The 17,742-nt window shown below is 39.6% G+C and overlaps 1 protein-coding gene across 5 annotated transcripts in view; it reads left to right on the forward strand.

Moving 5' to 3' along the window:
• Positions 1–17,742, forward strand: part of PIGU (phosphatidylinositol glycan anchor biosynthesis class U) — a 107,088-nt gene that overhangs the window by 25,828 nt on the left and 63,518 nt on the right. For 4 of the 5 annotated variants that reach the window (XM_032295193.1, XM_032295196.1, XM_032295197.1 and 1 more), the window contains exons 3-6: positions 1,765–1,824; positions 2,886–2,948; positions 9,061–9,170; positions 11,875–11,975. In XM_032295193.1, the coding sequence (XP_032151084.1) occupies positions 1,765–1,824; positions 2,886–2,948; positions 9,061–9,170; positions 11,875–11,975 (334 nt within the window). The remainder of the gene's footprint in view (positions 1–1,764; positions 1,825–2,885; positions 2,949–9,060; positions 9,171–11,874; positions 11,976–17,742) is intronic. The other variant, XM_032295194.1, reaches the window with a different exon arrangement.

The following is a 17,742-nucleotide window of genomic DNA, read 5'->3' on the forward strand; positions in this document are numbered from 1 at the left end:
ATCCTTAGCAAATTGAACCTAAATGCCGTATGTAGAATGATGCAACCATAAATGTTGGTATGCATATTCAAATGTACATGCAGCACTTACCAAAGTTGACATATAAAGGGCCATTAAGCAAGTCACAACACACTTTAAATGATTGGAATCATATAGTGTATTTTCTATGACCACAGTAGAGTTAAGCCAGAAAGAAATTATAAAAATATAAAAAGAGGGCGGCCGCCGGGACCCCACCCCGCAGGCCTCCCTGGGGAAATAAAAACCAAAAACCATATATATATGTATAAAAAATGGGAGGCAAGGCAGTCAGATCACGAGGTCGGGAGTTCGAGACCAGCCTGGCCAACAGAGTGAAACCCGTCTCTACTAAAAATAGAAAAAAATTAGCTGGGCATGTTGGTGGGTGCCTGTAATCCTAGCTAATTGGGAAGCTGAGGAAGGAGAATCGCTTGAACCCAGGGGGCGGAGGTTGCAGCTAGCCGAGATTTCGCCACTGCACAACAGCCTGAGTGACAGTATGAGACTCTGTCTCAAAAAAAAAAAAAAAACTCCCAAGTATGTGGAAATTGAACATAGTACATTTTAAAGTAGTCTCAAAGAAGAAATGTTAGTAGAAATTAGAATATATTTTCATACTTCCTTCTTTCTGTCCAAAATAAATTTAAAAAAAAGAAAAATAATATATTTTCAACTGAATGATAGTGAAAGAAATGAATGGATGGGCACAGTGGCTCATACCTGTAATTTCAGCCCTGTGGGAGTCTGAGGCGGGCGGATCACTTGAGGTTAGGAGTTCGAGACCAGCCTGGCCAACATGGTTAAACCCCATCTCTATTAAAAATACAAAAATTAGCTGGGCATGGTGGTGGGTGCCTGTGGTCCCAGCTACTCGGGAGGCTGAGGCAGGAGAATCGCTTGAACCCTGGAGGTGGAGGTTGCAGCGAGCTGAGATTGTATCACTGCACTCCAGCCTGGGTGACAACGAGACTCCATCTCAGAAAAAACCAACATATCAAAACTTGTGCGATGCAACTAACGCCATACTCGTAGGAAAATTTATTGCCTTAAACAGTAAAAAACAAAATACTATGAACAATTTTGCCAGTGAGCTTGAAAATTTAGATGAAATGGACCAGTGCCTAGAAAAACACAACTTACCTGAACTGACAAAGAAAAAACAACAAATCTGAATAATGTTTTATCTGTGAAAGAAATCAAATTTGTAATTTAAAATCTTCTCTCAAGGAAAGCCCAGGCAGAGATGGCTTCACAGTGAGTGAATTTTCCCAAATCTTTGAGGAAGAAATAACATGAATCTGTTCTGAACTATTCTCAAGAATTTAAGAAATAAAGAAAAAAATATTATACAAACTTATTAGACAACAGAAGAAGTTCAGTGAGTGAAATTAAATCAGCAATCTTGGTTCTCTGTAGAATTCCCCTCGACTGTTATATGTTATAGAGCTACAATTTACCTCTTACCTTTAGTATGTTGACTTGTTCTTTCATGGATATTTAGCACATCAGACTTTATTTCCTTTACTCAATTCAACATATAGTTCCAGCAGCACAAAATGGCCCAGTGATACTGAATTATTCTCCCCAATATGCACATTAACCAGCTGGCATAGAACAGTATTCCAGGAAGGAGAATACTGGCATAATAGTTTGCTAATACCATAGTTTTCTCCCCACTCCCTACTCTGGAAACTAATTAAGGTTTAACTTAATTTTTTTCACATGTCTGTTTTTCTTCTGCAGACTCCATTAATAATATACCTCTTTCATTTCCTAATTGACTATGCTGAATTGGTGTTTATGGTAAGTAATCTTCCATATAAAATTGATACGTGTATATTTTTAAATTTTACAGTTTATTCTCTCTCTCTCTCTCTTTTTTTTTTTTTTTTTTTTTTTTTTTTTTTTTGAGATGGGGGTCTCACTGTGTTGCCCAGGCTGGTCTTGAACTCCTGGACTTAAGTGGTCCTCCCATTTCAGCCTCCTCAGCACTTGGGACTATGGGCACATGCCACAGTGTCCAACTTTTTGTCTTGTTTTTAAGAAAAAAAAAATCTGTCTTAGGAACTCAGGAGTTTCTCAGAGAATAAAATAAAAGCAAAAACTTACATCATTACTTTGAATTCGTGCAACTGTGGCAGTATTATGGAAGTGTGAGGAATAGTCTGATGTGTAACCAGTTCCAAATACTTACTCTTTTTAGAATTTGGTTTCTGGACTGTATATAGTCTTGAATTTTCTAGCTCTGAGATTCTATGATTGGCTTTAATTGTGATACCAGTGTCAGGGAATTCTGAATTTCCTAAGCATTCTGCCAAGAGATTCTGTGAGTCATTATGGAAGAAGACACAGCTTGAGCCTTTCAGGGGCGAGAAGCTTCAGAATTGAGATGACAAGGCTATGTTTTGAGAACATAGCAATTTAAAACACTTGTCTGGGATTGAAAATTTGAGTCAAGAAGTACTCAGGAAGCCCACTGAGGTCTTTCTTAGTAATTATAATGACTGTTACTTATTGAGGACCTATTGTGTGCTAGGTGCTTGACATACATCAGGCCTGCAAAGCAGTGGGTATTATTGCCATTTTACAGAAAGCATAAGTAACTTGCAATTCTAGAGCAGATGTGGCCCATAAACTGAAGTGAACCTAGATGGGTCCTGATCCTCAGGGATTTCCAGTTAGCCCTCCCTGAATGGGCCTTATCTTTGGGTAATCTAAGTGAGGGTTGAAGTTCTGCCTGATTGTAAGAGTTCAGTGCTGTGTAGTCCATGACTATCTCAAAACTCCAGGCCCTGGTAGCATTCTAGTGTTCTTTCACTCACTAATTATGTTCTGTTTCCTATTATTTCTCTTTCTTTTGACAGATAACTGATGCACTCACTGCTATTGCCCTGTATTTTGCAATCCAGGACTTCAATAAAGTTTTGGTAAGTAGTTTGGTGGGATGAGGCTGGTGGACTTTGGTAACCTTCTGGTCTTTGTTATTACACAAAATCAAAGATCTTATACTTAAGGATCCAGCTGCTTTAAAGTGCTAGGAAGTGATGGTGGAGTTTCTGGCTTGTTCAGTCAGCCCTGGAATGATCAACCCCAAACCCACAAGGCAGCTTTACTAACAGATAAAGAAGGGGCAGTTTCATCTATGTAGCTTATTAATAGCTATTAATATCCACACACCTGTGCAGGTTCAGACTTTCTGGAGTAGCGCTGAACAACAGTTATATTAACTGTTGTTAAGAAGGACCCTTAAAAATCTTCCAGTCCTTTTACCAGTCTTTTTTTTTTTAATAAAGGAAGATAAATACACCTCTTTAACTCACTGTTATGACTATCTGAGGTAAAATTGGATTCTTAATGTCATTTCTATCTCCCTGCAGAAAATAATCTTTATTGGAAAATTTGGCATGTATTAAATGCCTGTTGTAAACTTCATTCTTTTTTTTTTTAAATTTTTTTAAAGATGGGGTTTCACCGTGATGGCCAGGCTGGTCGTGAACTCCTGACCTCAGGTGATCCACCCACCTCGGCCTCCCAAAGTGCTAGGATTACAGGTGTGAGCCACTGAGTCTGGCAAACTTCAGTCTTAATCCATGTGTAATAGCCAAGGGGACTTGCATAGTGAGACCATTCCTCTTTTCCTGGGGTCTGGGAAAGTTAACAGATTAACCATGTGTACTACCCGTGTGTGTGTGTGTGTGTGTGTGTGTGTGTGTGTGTGTCTCTCTCTCTCTCTCTCTCTCTCTCTCTCTCTCTCTCTCTCCAATCCTCCTTGATTGGCTGGGAGCCACTGAGAGGATTTAGGTGGGGTGAAATAAGGCTGCATCTCATTGGCATTGTCTGATTATGGTTTATTTTAACTTTTGTTACCAAGTACAAGTGTAATAGAACCAGAAATAGCAGTCTGCTTTTCCGTGTCACTGGTCATCAGTGACAGATGAAGCTGGTGAATTCTAGAATTTTAGACCGCAGAGATTTAAAAAGATATCTAGACTAAGGGTTCTTGGGGTTCATTTGTAGGCTTAATGAGCCTTTAAAACTGTAGAAATGGTATGAAGAATTATATGTGTATGTGAATATGTCATTTTTTCCAAGAGTTCATAGCTGTTATTGGTGTGTGGTCTTTGACTCTTCCCCTAAAATTAAGAACTATATTTTAGAGACTTAATATCACCAAGACCAGGGAGTATATATCTTAAACTAATGGAGCATATCTTGAAAATTTTAGGGGCTGACATGAAATGCTTTAACAGGATTCTCTTGAGAGCCATAGATAAAATAATTGCACATGAGATTCATAAGCTGAGGAATTCAGAGATAAATTAGCAGTGACTATTTTTTTCTCCAAGATAGGTTGGGTAGGCAGACAGTCTCTACCAATAAAAAAAAAAAAAATTAGCCAAGTGTGGTGGCACACACCTGTAATCCCAACTGCTTGGGAGGCTAATGCATGAGAATCATTTGAACCTGGGAGGCGGAGATTCCAGTGAGCCAGGATTGTGCCCCTGTACTCCAGCCTGGACAACAGAGTGAAACCGTGTCTCAAAAACAAAAAAAGACTGGGGAAAAAATAAACTTGTGTGTGTGCATATATATATGTATGTGTGTGTGTGTGTGTGATATAGATATGAATATCAGAGGGAGGATTGGTAGCTTTCATCTAAGAACACAGTCACCCAGATCTTTTTAACCAAAATGTAAAACTGAAATGTATTTTAATGAAAGTTGATTAGATGCTAATGCCATATGTATTTCTTTTTTTTTTTTTTTTTTTTTTTTCCTGCTCAATTCTCATCAAAAAACCTCCCACACTCCTCACTTAAAACAATTTTTTGCTTGAGACCAGCCTGGGCAACATAGTGGGACTCTGTCTCTACAAAAAATTTTTTTAAAATTAGCCAGGAGTGGTATGTGCCTGTAGTCCCAGCTGCTCTGGAGACTGAGACGGGAGGATCACTTGAGCATGGGAGGCCAAGGCTGCAGTGAGCTGTGATCGTGCCACTGCACTCAGCTTGAGTGACAGAGTGAAACACTGTCCCAAAACAAAACAATTTTTAATGGTAGGGGTAGTTTATGAGGAAGCTGTGAAACTAGATTTCAGTTAATTGCCTAACAAAGTCAGGCTTCACTATCAATAGTAGAGATGCCTTTAATTTAGATCACTGATAATTTTAATTCATTTGTTATTTCTGAGCTTATTTGGAAATATATAGAGATTTTTGGGTTTTTTTCTTTGCATGATTTAAAGAGGGAGAGAGAAAGCCAAATGCTCTTGTCAATACCCTGTTTTTTGTTGCACCAAGACATTGTTATCACCAAGACTGAAGTAAAATTTGAAATGTTTTTGTTTCTTCTTCACTTTTAGACTTCAGTCTATTAGAGCATTAGGTTTCTTCATCAGAATAGGAGTTTTATGTATGCTACGTCAAAAATGAACTCATTCTAAATGGCAGGTTTTGATGATACCTATACTAACAATCTACTGTTGATTTAGGTAGGATAGCAGCATGTCTTCCTCGAAGTCTTCTCCCCTTTGTCAGAAGGGTTCACATCACATAGCCTGAGAAGTATTTAAGTCTTGCTGGGATTTGAGTCTTTTTATCTTTGGTAATGAAACTGCTACGTCTATACACAGATGCATCCGGGCGAACTATAGGGCAGAGAGGGGAACTGCATCCCCATCCCCTCTCCAGCTGTTAGCCTGTGGACTGAATGCTGATAGTGCCCAGCTGGTTATCATGACATTTTACATCTATCTCACTTGACAAAAACAATGTTAGTCTAGTCTGTCCTTCGCTGAGGAGGTGCTTCTTGCTTGGAACTCAGAATTTGTGTTAAGAGAGCTGCAGGTGCCCCACCAATCTCCGGCCTGTGGGCCGAAGGGCTGGTTCCAGGGGGCGTAATAAATAAATAAAAGAGAGCTGCAGGTGGTTTGATAATGGGTGATAAAAACCTGTGTCCCCTTAATGTGATTAGAGGGTAGTAAATTTGGAGGATAGGCTCCTGAGTTTGGAATGTGCTGAGGCTAATAGTTGGAGAGGAGTTAGGGGCAGGGGAGGACTGTTTCCTCCGCCTCACCCCACCATAGTTTTGGGGGATGTAAATGAATGTAGATGCAGCTTCAATGATTAGAAAAAGCCCTTTATTTGAAGTAGGGGAATTATGTCTTTGCGAAACCTAATCTTTCAAGGGACATGGAAAGGGCTATGTAGGGTAGTGGGTAGAAGGAAAGGAAGACTCCACTCCGTAATTTTTTTAAATTAAAAAATGGTATGGAAAAGCATACCATCTGTCTACAAGCTGATTAGTGATCACAAAGGTAAGATATCCAGGTCACTACCCTTCACATCACTTTTAATCTCTCCTGTCATTGTTTTAAATCTTATAATTGTCAAGACTACTGAATGTATCTAGAAGTATTGATCTTCAGATTTTAATGTATACTCTAACTTCATTTTATACTTACATTTTCTTGAGGGTGTGTGTGTGGAGGAGGGGGTGGTGCATACATGTCTGTATAAAAAATTTCCATCGATTTTAGCCACTTTCCTGTTTCTAGCTGGATGCAATAGCAGTTTTTTAAAGGGATTTTGTATACACTGAGGGGAGCTGGTATCGGGCCTATGAGGAGAGCCATAATAGTGCCTGTGCTGGTGAAATTGAGGGAGGCAAGAAAGGTAGCCAAGAATGTGGGGATTGCTGATCTGTGTGCCTTCTTTCTTGGAGACTCCTTTCAGAAGACTTTTTGTTTTAAAGTATTTGAGAAGATTGTGGTTGTAAGGAAGTACTTATCTTCCATTGCTGGCACAGTGTCACCTTTGCCCAGGATCTACACGTCCCTGGTAGTTGCCTCTATCTCTTAGTGCAGCTGTGCTGGCTGGCTTCCGGCCTGGGGCATGGGTCTGCATTCCCACCTGTCTCTCTGGCTGCCCCTGGATGAACCCCATTCCTTTCTCACAGCCGTCTTTGTGGATCTCACCCACTCCAGGCGGCTTTCTTTTTGCTGCAGAACTCTAGACCTCTTAGCTGGTGGGGCCTCCTTCCTGCTACCACTGTTGCAGCTGCCCTCACTAAGCGCTTGACTGCTGAGCCAGCCCCCTTCTCTGTGATAAAAGCACCTTGGTTTTTATTTTGTCCTTTTAATTAAACAACCCCAGCTGTGAATGGCACCACAAATCTTACTGATGATAATTCCCACCTCTTAACTTGGACTCTGCCAACTGTGAGAACAGAGATGATCAAAAGGAGGCTTTTGAAGTTTGTTTCAGGTTTTCAGATTAAGCCTCTACCTAAACCTATGCAAGAAATCTAGGGTTACCTGTATTCCTGTGATGACTTCTTGATTTTCTTTTGAACTGAAAGATGGTCTTCTAAAAATCTTTTTTGGTTGAAAAAATTTTATTTAATTTGGAAGACCTATGACATGCAAAAATAAAGCATAGAACATACTTCTGAACCTATTTTCAGGTTGAAAAAACTTTACTCCTACAGCTCGCTCTCTGATACTTTCATCTTCCTATTTCCCCTCCTACCAATACCACTGTTCTGAATTTAGTGGTTATCATCATACACATGGCCTTGACTTTTACTATGTTACTAAATAATGCATAATATTATTTTACATGCTTTTAACTTTATGTAAATGGCACAATGCAGTATATATTCTAGTGTGATCTGCTTTCTTCATCATAAAATTTTTAGTCATTCACGGATAGTTAAGCACTAGCTACCTTGGTTCCTCTGAAATACTCTGTTTTTTAATAGTTGGCGGCATTGATTTTATTATTGTCTAAATGAGATTCTTTGATCATTAAATCAACAGGACTACCGATATTTTGGGTTCAGAGGCTTTCTCATCTATAGTCTGACCCATGTTTGCTTATAAGGTTGCCTACCTTTTTTTCATTCTGGAACACATGCATGCACTTGTGGGAACACACCAGCAGAAGGCAAGAGCTTTCCACCCCATCCCACTCCCTCTTAACTATCCAGCTGCCCAGCCACACCCAGCTTTCCTCCTCTGCATCATCATGGCTGTTCTACACTTCCTCTGTGGAAGTAAAACATCACCCAAGGCCGGGCGCGGTGGCTCAAGCCTGTAATCCCAGCACTTTGGGAGGCCGAGGCGGGTGGATCACGAGGTCAAGAGATCGAGACCATCTTGGTCAACATGGTGAAACCCCGTCTCTACTAAAAATACAAAACATTAGCTGGGCATGGTGGCGCGTTCCTGTAATCCCAGCTACTCAGGAGGCTGAGGCAGGAGAATTACCTGAACCCAGGAGGCGGAGGTTGCGGTGAGCCGAGATCGCGCCATTGCACTCCAGCCTGGGTAACAAGAGCGAAACTCCGTCCCAAAAAAAAAAAAAAAAAAAAAAAATCACCCAAGATACTGTGACATTTGGGATCATTCTACCTTGCTTGAAAATACTTCTTCATGGATGGAACTTTGGAGGCTTTAGGCCACTGATGATAGCTCTTCAAATGGCTAAGAACTTTGCTATTCCAGCAAGTCATTCATTTAGCCGTTCAACAGATATTTATTGTTTATCCACTGTGCCAGGTGTTAGGCATACATGGTAAGCAAATAAACATGGTCCCTGCCCTCATTGAACTCTTGGTCTATTGAGGGAGACAGACATTAGTCAATCATATAAATAAGTGAAAAGGTTATTAACTGTGAACAATGCTATGGAAGAATGTATATAATAGGGAGATTTTACCTGGGTGTGGGGTGGTGACGGAGAGAGTGCCTTCCTAAGGAATTGATGATTTAACTGACATCTAAGTATGGTGTGGGAGTTCACTAGGGAAAGAGAAGAAGAAATTGTTCCAGGTCAAATGCAAAAGTCTGGGAATAGGAGGAATATAGCATGTTCATGGTGCTGGAACCCAGAAAGGGGGTTGGGAGGGGTGAGTGTGAGATGAGCCTAGAGAGGTAGGGCCAGACCAGGCAGGGCCATGTGGGCCATGGAAAGGACTTTTGTCTTCAGTCAGAAAACAATGGGAAGTGAATTGTTTCATGTGTTTTATCTTTTCTAGTTCAAAAAGCAGAAACTCCTCCTAGAACTGGACCAGTATGCCCCAGATGTGGCCGAACTCATCCGAACCCCTATGGAAATGCGTTACATCCCTCTGAAAGTGGCCCTGTTGTAAGTATTCCCTGACAAAACAGGGCTTAGTGCCAGCAAATGCGAGGAAAATCTGATGAGACTTTCCCATGTTGTTTGTTGTACTTTTGGAGATTTGCAATCTTAGTCATCAAGTATTTGCTGTAGTTCTGTTGCACAACTGGATCCTGTTGTTCTGGCCAGCAAAAGAGACAGAGCCATTCTGTCTCTCTTGGGACAAAGACTCACACAGGGCCATGCACAATCAAACCCTTCACAGATGCTTTTTGACTCCATGCTGATCTGGGTTCCAGCCTACATATAACCAGTGTTTCTAAAGAAAAAGTTCTTCAATTGTGATGTATAGATTGAATAAAAGTTTGGTTTTTATGTGGCTGCCGTTTCGAGCAGCTCTTACGTTTCATGTACAATATAGTCCCCCATTTGTAGCTCATAAAACTAAAGTGCCAAACAGATGCATTCCAGCCGGGTGACCCATGTAGAAGACTGGAACTTACTAAGGCTCTGTGAAAGAATTCTCTAGGGAGTACCCAGTGCTGCCATTAAGTTGTACTGTTTTGGGTTATTTCCATTTATCTTCCTGAGATAGGCAAATGTGAGTAATTATTCAATCCACTAATAGTCATTGAATATCAATAATATACCAGTTTCTAGGGATACGTAGTAAACAAGACAAACAAGTTTCCTCATGGAAAAATATGCCTTTAGAACCTAAGAATTAAAAAGGACCTTATGAGACTAGTTTATTCATCCCTCTGTCTTGTGTGTGGATTTCCTACTCCCTATTCCAGATAGATGTCTATGCAGCTGCTTCTTGAATGTCACCTGCTATTTAGAAATGGCATTTTTTTCTTCCCACCAAACTATTTTGGACTATCAGTTCCAATCTGTGTATTTCAGAAATGTTGGTGGGGTCTACCTTAAAAGAACCAGAAGTTTAGCAACTTTATGAATCCCTTATGGACTTATATACGTCCTGGGGGTAGTTTTGTAGTTTGTTTCTTTAAAGACTATGTAACAAGCCTGTCTGTAATTGCTGAAAAAACCACCAATAATTTCTAGGCCTCTGGCTGTGGAACTGCTAATCTCACAGTTGTGGGAGGTATTGGATTTAAGGTCTTTATTTGTGAATAATAATCATAATCTCTTCCTGAGACACTGGCATGTTTCTTCCTATCTGGTAACCAGAATTATGTAACTGGTCTACCTTTTCACTTTGTCTGCCAGGAAACTCAGAGCCAAATTTGAAATTGATTATTATAGTGCTGTAGAATACCCATTTGGTCATCCTTCTATTGCCTTTACTGTCTCCTTTTATTTATGTTTTCCTTGCTCTGGATTCTTTATTTCTATTTTTACTTTGCTATTATTTTTTCTTATCTGTTCTTTGTGTTTTTGAGATGAAGTTTCACTCTGTCACCCAGGCTAGAGTGCAGTGGCACAATCACAGCTCACTGCAGCCTCCACCCCCGTCCCGGGGCTCAATTGACTCTCCTACCTCAGCCTCCCAAGTAGCTGGGACCACAGGTGTGCCCCACCATGCCTGGCTAAGGGGTTTTTTTGTATTATTTTTTTTTTTTTTTTTTTTTTTGTTTTTTTTGAGATGGAGTTTTGCTCTTGTTGCCCAGGCTGGACGATCTGCAACCTCTGCCTCCCAGATTCAGGCTATTCTGCCTCAGCCTCCCAAGTAGCTGGGATTACAGTCATGCACCACCATCCTGGCTAATTTTGTATTTTTATTAGAGATGGGGTTTCTCCATGTTGGTCAGGCTGGTCTTGAACTCCCCAACTCTGGTGATCCACCCACCTCGGCCTCCCAAAGTACTGGGATTACAGGTGTGAGCCACTGTACCTGGGTTGTTCTCATTTTAGCTGCTTCAAATCCTTTGTGGAAGCAGGATAGAAATAAATACAAACAATTTATTATGACCACCTAAGATTTCTTTACTCACAAGCATGTCATATTCATTTTCTTGTGCATTCCTTTTCCACCTCAGGAAAAGACTAGGAGTTTCAGCATAACTTCTTCCTAGTGGAGAGTCCAGATGTCCTTTGGAGTTCTGTGGCATCTGACTTGTTGAATTCAGTAGATACTTATTCTGTCCTTGCAGTCTGGATCTGTGAATTCAGCTTAACTACAAGAAGGGTACATCTAAACTGCTCTGACCTTTAGTATTGGTGTGACCTGTGTCAGGGCTTAGGAACCTGATTAAGGAAAATGTACTTTCCTGGTTCTCAGAGGTAAATGCAGCCATTCTTAAGATATGTGGCTCTGTGGGAATTGGTAGAATTTAATCATTTTTGAAATCTAAAATAGTAAAAAGAACATTTTAGAGCTAGAAAAACCTGATTCTGAATGTACTTACTTGTGAGATTTTGGGCAAGCTCCTTTACCCGAGTCTCAGTTTCCTCATCTGCAAAATTGGAATGATGTTATTGCGAGTTACAATAGCAATATTATTTAATCATCACAGTGATGATAGTGATGATTAAATACAACAGTTTTCCGTATACGCCATAGCACAGAATAGGCAGTCCATGTTCAGTACCTTTTACTCATCAGCCGCAACCCCCACTCTATTCCTTTTTACTTGGGGAAACTCATTTCTAAGAAGTTGCCTTCCTTCAAGTGAGCTTTTAGTAAATCTCTCGGAATTTCCTGGCTGTAATGGTGAGGACTCCTTGGTCAGGATTACTAATGCCAAATATGTTTCTTCTTCCCCAGCTATCTCTTAAATCCTTACACCGTTTTGTCTTGTGTTGCCAAGTCTACCTGTGCAATCAACAACACCCTCATTGCTTTCTTCATTTTGACTACGATAAAAGGTAAGGCCCTGAAGGGAGAGTACAAAGCTCAGTCCCTGATTTATGCAAGGTTTTGTAACACTTATGCTGTGGTTTTTTTTTTAATACAATACTTAAAAACATTTAAAAAATTACACAAGTAATACAAGATTATTCAGAAAATGTAGACAAGGCAAGAGGAAAAAAATTAAAACATCTTGAAAATGTACTGCTCAGAGAGTCACTATTAACATTGTTTAAGAAAAAGTTCTAGGCCAGGCGCAGTGGCTCATACCTATAATCTCAGCACTTTGGGAAGCCAAGGCAGGAGGATCATTGAACCCAGAAGTTTGAGACCAGCCTGGGCAACATAGCAAGACCTTGTCTCTGCAAAACAAAAAATTAGCCCACAGTGCACCTGTAGTCCCAGCTACTTGGGAAGCTGAGGCAGGAGGATTGCTTGAGTTGCAAGTTTGAGGCTGCAGTGAGCTATGATCATCATGCCACTGCATTCCAGCCTGGGTGACGGAGTGAGACCTTGCCTCTTAAAAAAAGCTTCTAAAAGGCTTATGATTCGAATAGTAGTCTTCTCTTTCTTCCTACCCCTATTTCAGCTTCTTTGAAGCAATTGCTTTCTGGCTTTTGCTAGTATTCCATATTTATAAGTAAGACTTTATATTGTATTTCCTGAATTACAAATTTTAGACATTATTTATTGTACTCCCATTATGGACACTGATAAAGATTTAGCTCTTTAGTACAAATATCCCCTTTCCCCCTTTGCCTGGTTTTCCTATAGTAGTTACATCCTAGTTTCTTGTTTGTTTGTTTTGTTTTGTTTTGTTTTGGAGACAGGGTCGTCACTCAAGCTGGAGTTCAGTGGCACAATCATGGCTCATGGAAGCCTTGATCTCCCCAACTCAGCTGATCCTCCCACTTCACCCCCTGAGTAGCTAGGACTACAAGTGCCTGTCATCACATCTGGCTAATTTTCCTTGTTTTTGTCTTCCAGTTCCTCATGGAATTTTAAATTTTATTTATTACATTTTTATACATTTACATTTGGTCTCTAGTTGTTTCTTTGAGGCATCCTATTTTTATTTTATCACCACGGTACCCTCTATTATATCTCTGATTATACATATATATAGTCAGTTTCCATTTGTTCCAAGCAAAGTCTCTTTGTCTTCCTGGTATCTTTTTTTTAATTGTTTGTTTTAAGAGGATTTCTTCCTTATGGGAAGATTTTCTTACATGTATGGTAATCCTGGCTATCTGTTTCTATTTAAGAGTGAGGCATGGCCTGGCACAATGACTCACAACTATATTCCCAGCATTTTGGGAGGCTCAGGTGGGAGGGTTGCTTGAGGCCAGGAGTTCAAGACCAACCTGGACAACATAGCGAGACCTCGTCTCTACAAAAGAAAGAAGTTAGCCAAGCATGGTGGTACTTGCTTGTAGTCCCAGCTACCCAGGAGGCTCAGGTAGAAGGATCGCTTGAGCCTGGGAGTTTGAGGCTGCAGTGAGCTATGATTGTGCCACTGTACTGCAACCTAGGTGACAGCCGTCTCTAAAAAAAAAAAAAAAAAAAAAAATTAAAACATTTTAAATGAGGCATAACATATTGACTGGACACTGTGCATGGGCAGTGTTTGTTGGTGGATCATTTTCGCTATATGGGGATCAGGCAGTGGGCTGGCTTCTTTGGGTCAGGGGCATTTACAAATGTCATCATTTGCAGGTTTTATTTTCCTTTGAAACTATTCAGTTTTTCCAAAGGGGAATCCTCTAAAATCCTGTCTGGGGTAGCAGAGTTAGGGATTTTTTTGGAGGTGGAGGTTACATAAAGACTGGCTGCTGGACTTGTGAGAGCAGGAACGGGGAGGGTGGCTGGTTTCAGTCCGGAGACTTTATTTCATCTCATTGTTTTTCAGCCCTCACTTCTCCTCAGCCCATTACCGTGCTAAGTAGTTCCTAGACTTGTGCGCTTAGTTAGCTTTCTCCAGAACTGAGATCTTCTGCAGGTGGAGTAGAAAGTTAGAGGGATGGGTTATGTGGGAATGGTTATTTGGCTGCACATAGTTGGGATAAGACCTGTTGCTCTGAGTGGTCTGTATACAAACTTTCAGCTTAATTTTCTTCTCTGTGCGTTATTACCCCCACCTCCCATAGCATCTGATACACTCAAGTGCTGAATTTCTCAGAAGTTTTGTGGGTTGAGTTGGCTGATTTTTTATTAGTAATCCTCTTTGTAGGCCACTGAGCTGTAATTTCTTCCACATCACCGAGTCATTTATTCTTTCACCTGCTTTATATTTTTTCACTATTGTGTTGAAGTTTTTTTTTTTTTGCTATAATCTCCTCTTATTTTCTTTGTGATTTAATATGGTTTTAATCTCTTATTGTCATTTTAGTGAGATTTTTGGAGGATGAGATGATAAGCACATGTGATCAATATGTTATTTTTAACTAAAGTTCCTCTGTAAGCATTTGGGTTATATATTTCCAGATTTTTGCTACATTTCCCACCCCCCACCCCTGACTTTTAAATACTGTATCAATTAGCTAGTACCACAAAAATGTTAATAAACCACTCCAGAATTCAGTAGCTTAAGACAATAACAAGTGTTTACCTAGCTCATACCTCTGTAAGTCAGCAAGAAGTCAACTGATCTAGGTTGCACATGTTTCGTCAGTTGGCTGATTACATGGGCTTCATTTATGCATCAGTGGCTGGCTGGAGTTGGCTAATCTAGGTTGGGCTCTGCTTCATATGGCTGTCATCCTCCTGGGCCAGGGAACAAACTTAGGTATGTTCTCTTCATAGCAATGGCAGAAGCACAATAGTGAGCAAACCTAGTCAGGCATGTACTTTTTAAGTTCCTGGTTGCATCACATGTGCTAACATTCTCATTGATCAAAATGTAACACACGTCCAGGCACGGTGGCTCACGCCTGTAATCCTAGCACTTTGGGAGACCAAGGCAAGTAGATCACGATCTTGACTGGCCTGGCCAAGATGGTGAACCTTGTCTCTACTAAAGGGACAAAAATTAGCCAGGTATGATGGCAGGTGCCTGTAATCCCAGCTACTCGGGAGTCTGAGGCAGAGAATTGCTTGAACCTGGGAGGTGGAAGCTTCAATGAGTATGATTGCACCATTGTACTCCAGCCTGGGCGATGAAGTGAGACTCCATCTCAAAAAAAAAAAAAAATGGTAATACATGGCTGAGCCCAGGGGTGGGGATTTCCATCCTGTCCACAACAGGAAGGCACTGCAAAGTTATACAGCAAAGTACCTGGACCTGGTGGAGAGGCACGAGGGGCGCAAATTGGGGCCAATAATACAACCTACCAGGTATGTACCAATAAATGTCTAGTCTTTTTTTTTTTTTTAAGTTAGTCTTGCTCTGTCGCCCAGGGTGGAGTGCAGTGGCACAATCTCAGTTCATTGCAAACTCTGCCTCCTGGTTCAAGTGATTCTTGCACCTCAGCCTCCCAAGTAGCTGAGACTACAGGGATGTACTACCATGCCCGGCTAATTTTCGTATTTTTAGTAGAAACAAGGTTTCACCATGTTGGCCAGGCTGGTCTCAAACTCCTTACCTCAAGTGATCAGCCCCCCTTGGCCTCCCAAGGTGCTGGGATTACAGGTGTGAGCCACCACGCCCGGCCCTAGTCTATCATTTTGAATGGCTGCATATTCATTTTATGAATATAGAAATTCTTTGACCAATATATATATCATTAAATATTTGGGTGATTTTCCAGTTTTTAGCTGTTTAAATATTACAATCAACTTTCTAATATACAGCAATATTTGTACTCGTTTAGTTATTTTCTTATAATAAAGTCCTAGAAATAGAAATATTTACCACTTTTTAACAATTTCTAGAATTAATTATTTTTTTCTTTTTTGTGGATAATAGAGGTCTCGCTGTGTTGCCCAGGGTGGTCTCAAAACTCCTGGGCTCAAGCTGTCCTCCTATGTCTGCCTCCCTTAAGTGCTGAGATTATAGACATGAGCCACCATACCCAGTTGGATTTCTGAAATTTATTGCCACATTTATACTCCCATAAGAAGCATGTAAGAGTCCTTGTATTTGTACACTATTGTTTAATAGTTTGTGTGCTCAGGAAGTTAAAGAGTACAAAGTTGTACGTAGAACCTTTTACTTACGGTTTGCTTACCTTTTCAGGGGTGGCACATGAGGATGCCTTAGGTCTTCATAAGAGATTGTTTCTCTTGGAATGTTTATAAGTGGTCTTTCTGTAGGCCTATTCGTTTAATTTATTATTAGGTTACTTAAAATGGCTAGATACTGCATAGTCTGAACTATTTGTTCTGAAGATTGTGGTCATTTTGTCAGAAACAACTCTGAAACAGTCAGTACTCTGCTGTCTGCATACTCCCTGACTCAATCCCTGTTTCCAGAGTGTCAGGTTCAGATAGGTTGTCATTTGTCAAGGTGTCTGGTGTCCATTAAAATAAAGAATGTACACAGTAGCCGGACAGAAGGGACCAAGTACTGGCCTTTGGAAATGTCACCTTTAAAATAGCCGACTGCAGAGATGGAAACTGAAGACATGCCCTCAGAAGGTGCATGTTTATTTATTTTCCTAGGAGTCTCACATAAAAATGTAAAGCATGCCATTAAAAAATACATTTTATGACCTTTAGGTCAATGAAAGGTTTTTGTTTGGGGAAGAAAAACATGTAAATAAGTTATGTGTATCTCTTTTGTAGCCATGTTTCTTTTGTTCCACAGAGCAAAAAAAATGTTTTATATCACTCTAGATTTTTGTTTAATGAAGTCATAGACATTTTCATAATGTTATATGCATAATTTTATCACTTCATATGAATCATGTCAGACGTTGATCACATTATTTGTCATTTCCTTTAAATTTAAATTTGGAAGTAATTTAAGCATTTGGCAAGAATAAAAGAAATTCAAGCCTATAAATTGAAAAGTAAAAATCTTTCATCACCCTGCTCCACCTCCACTTAAGTTCCTCTTACATACTTGTTATGAGGTCCAGCCCTTCTCTTTTGTTGGACATTTGTTTTCCATTATTTGCTACTATAAATAGAGACCCTCACAAACAACATTTCTAATCTGTTAAAATATTTGAAGAGTTCTATTTTAGGTAGGTCTCTGAACCACTTTAGCTCTTTGAGTATTTTAGTAATCTCTGCTAACAGTATATATAATAAAGTTAGTTGTTATAAATTCTGCAAGTTATATTTCTACATTTTACATATTACCACATAATATTAATAAAATTAGTTAATAAAATTAATGAAGGAATAATTTACTTTTTTTCTTAAAAAAGAAAATATTTGAGAAGTCACAAGAAATATAAATCACTAAAAATTATGGAAAAATGTTCAACTCCATGGATAATTAATAAAGAAAAGCAAATTGAAATTTAAAAACATTTGAAAGCTTTTTTTTGCCTTTGAAATTGGTAAGGACTTTAGAAGCTAATTCTCAGTTCTGGCAAAGTTTCTATCAAATAGGCATTCTCCCACATGGAAGTTGGCTGATAAATTCGTACAACCATCTTATCCACTGGGGGATAAAATGTTTATAGTTTTGATTTATTAATTCTACTTTTGAGAACCTATCCTAAAGTAATGCAGAAATACAAAGCTTTATGGTGCTAAGTCATTAATTGCAGAATTATTTATAATCACTGGAAACATTAGAAAATACTTTAAAATAGAGAGGAAAGGTTAAGTAAAATGTGGTTTACCCATGTAGTAGAATATTATGCACATGATATTTAAATATAATTTTAAATT

Source organism: Sapajus apella, unplaced genomic scaffold (genome assembly GCF_009761245.1).
Source record: "Sapajus apella isolate SASKATOON/1434 unplaced genomic scaffold, GSC_monkey_1.0 scaffold33, whole genome shotgun sequence".
Classification (NCBI taxonomy): domain Eukaryota; kingdom Metazoa; phylum Chordata; class Mammalia; order Primates; family Cebidae; genus Sapajus; species Sapajus apella.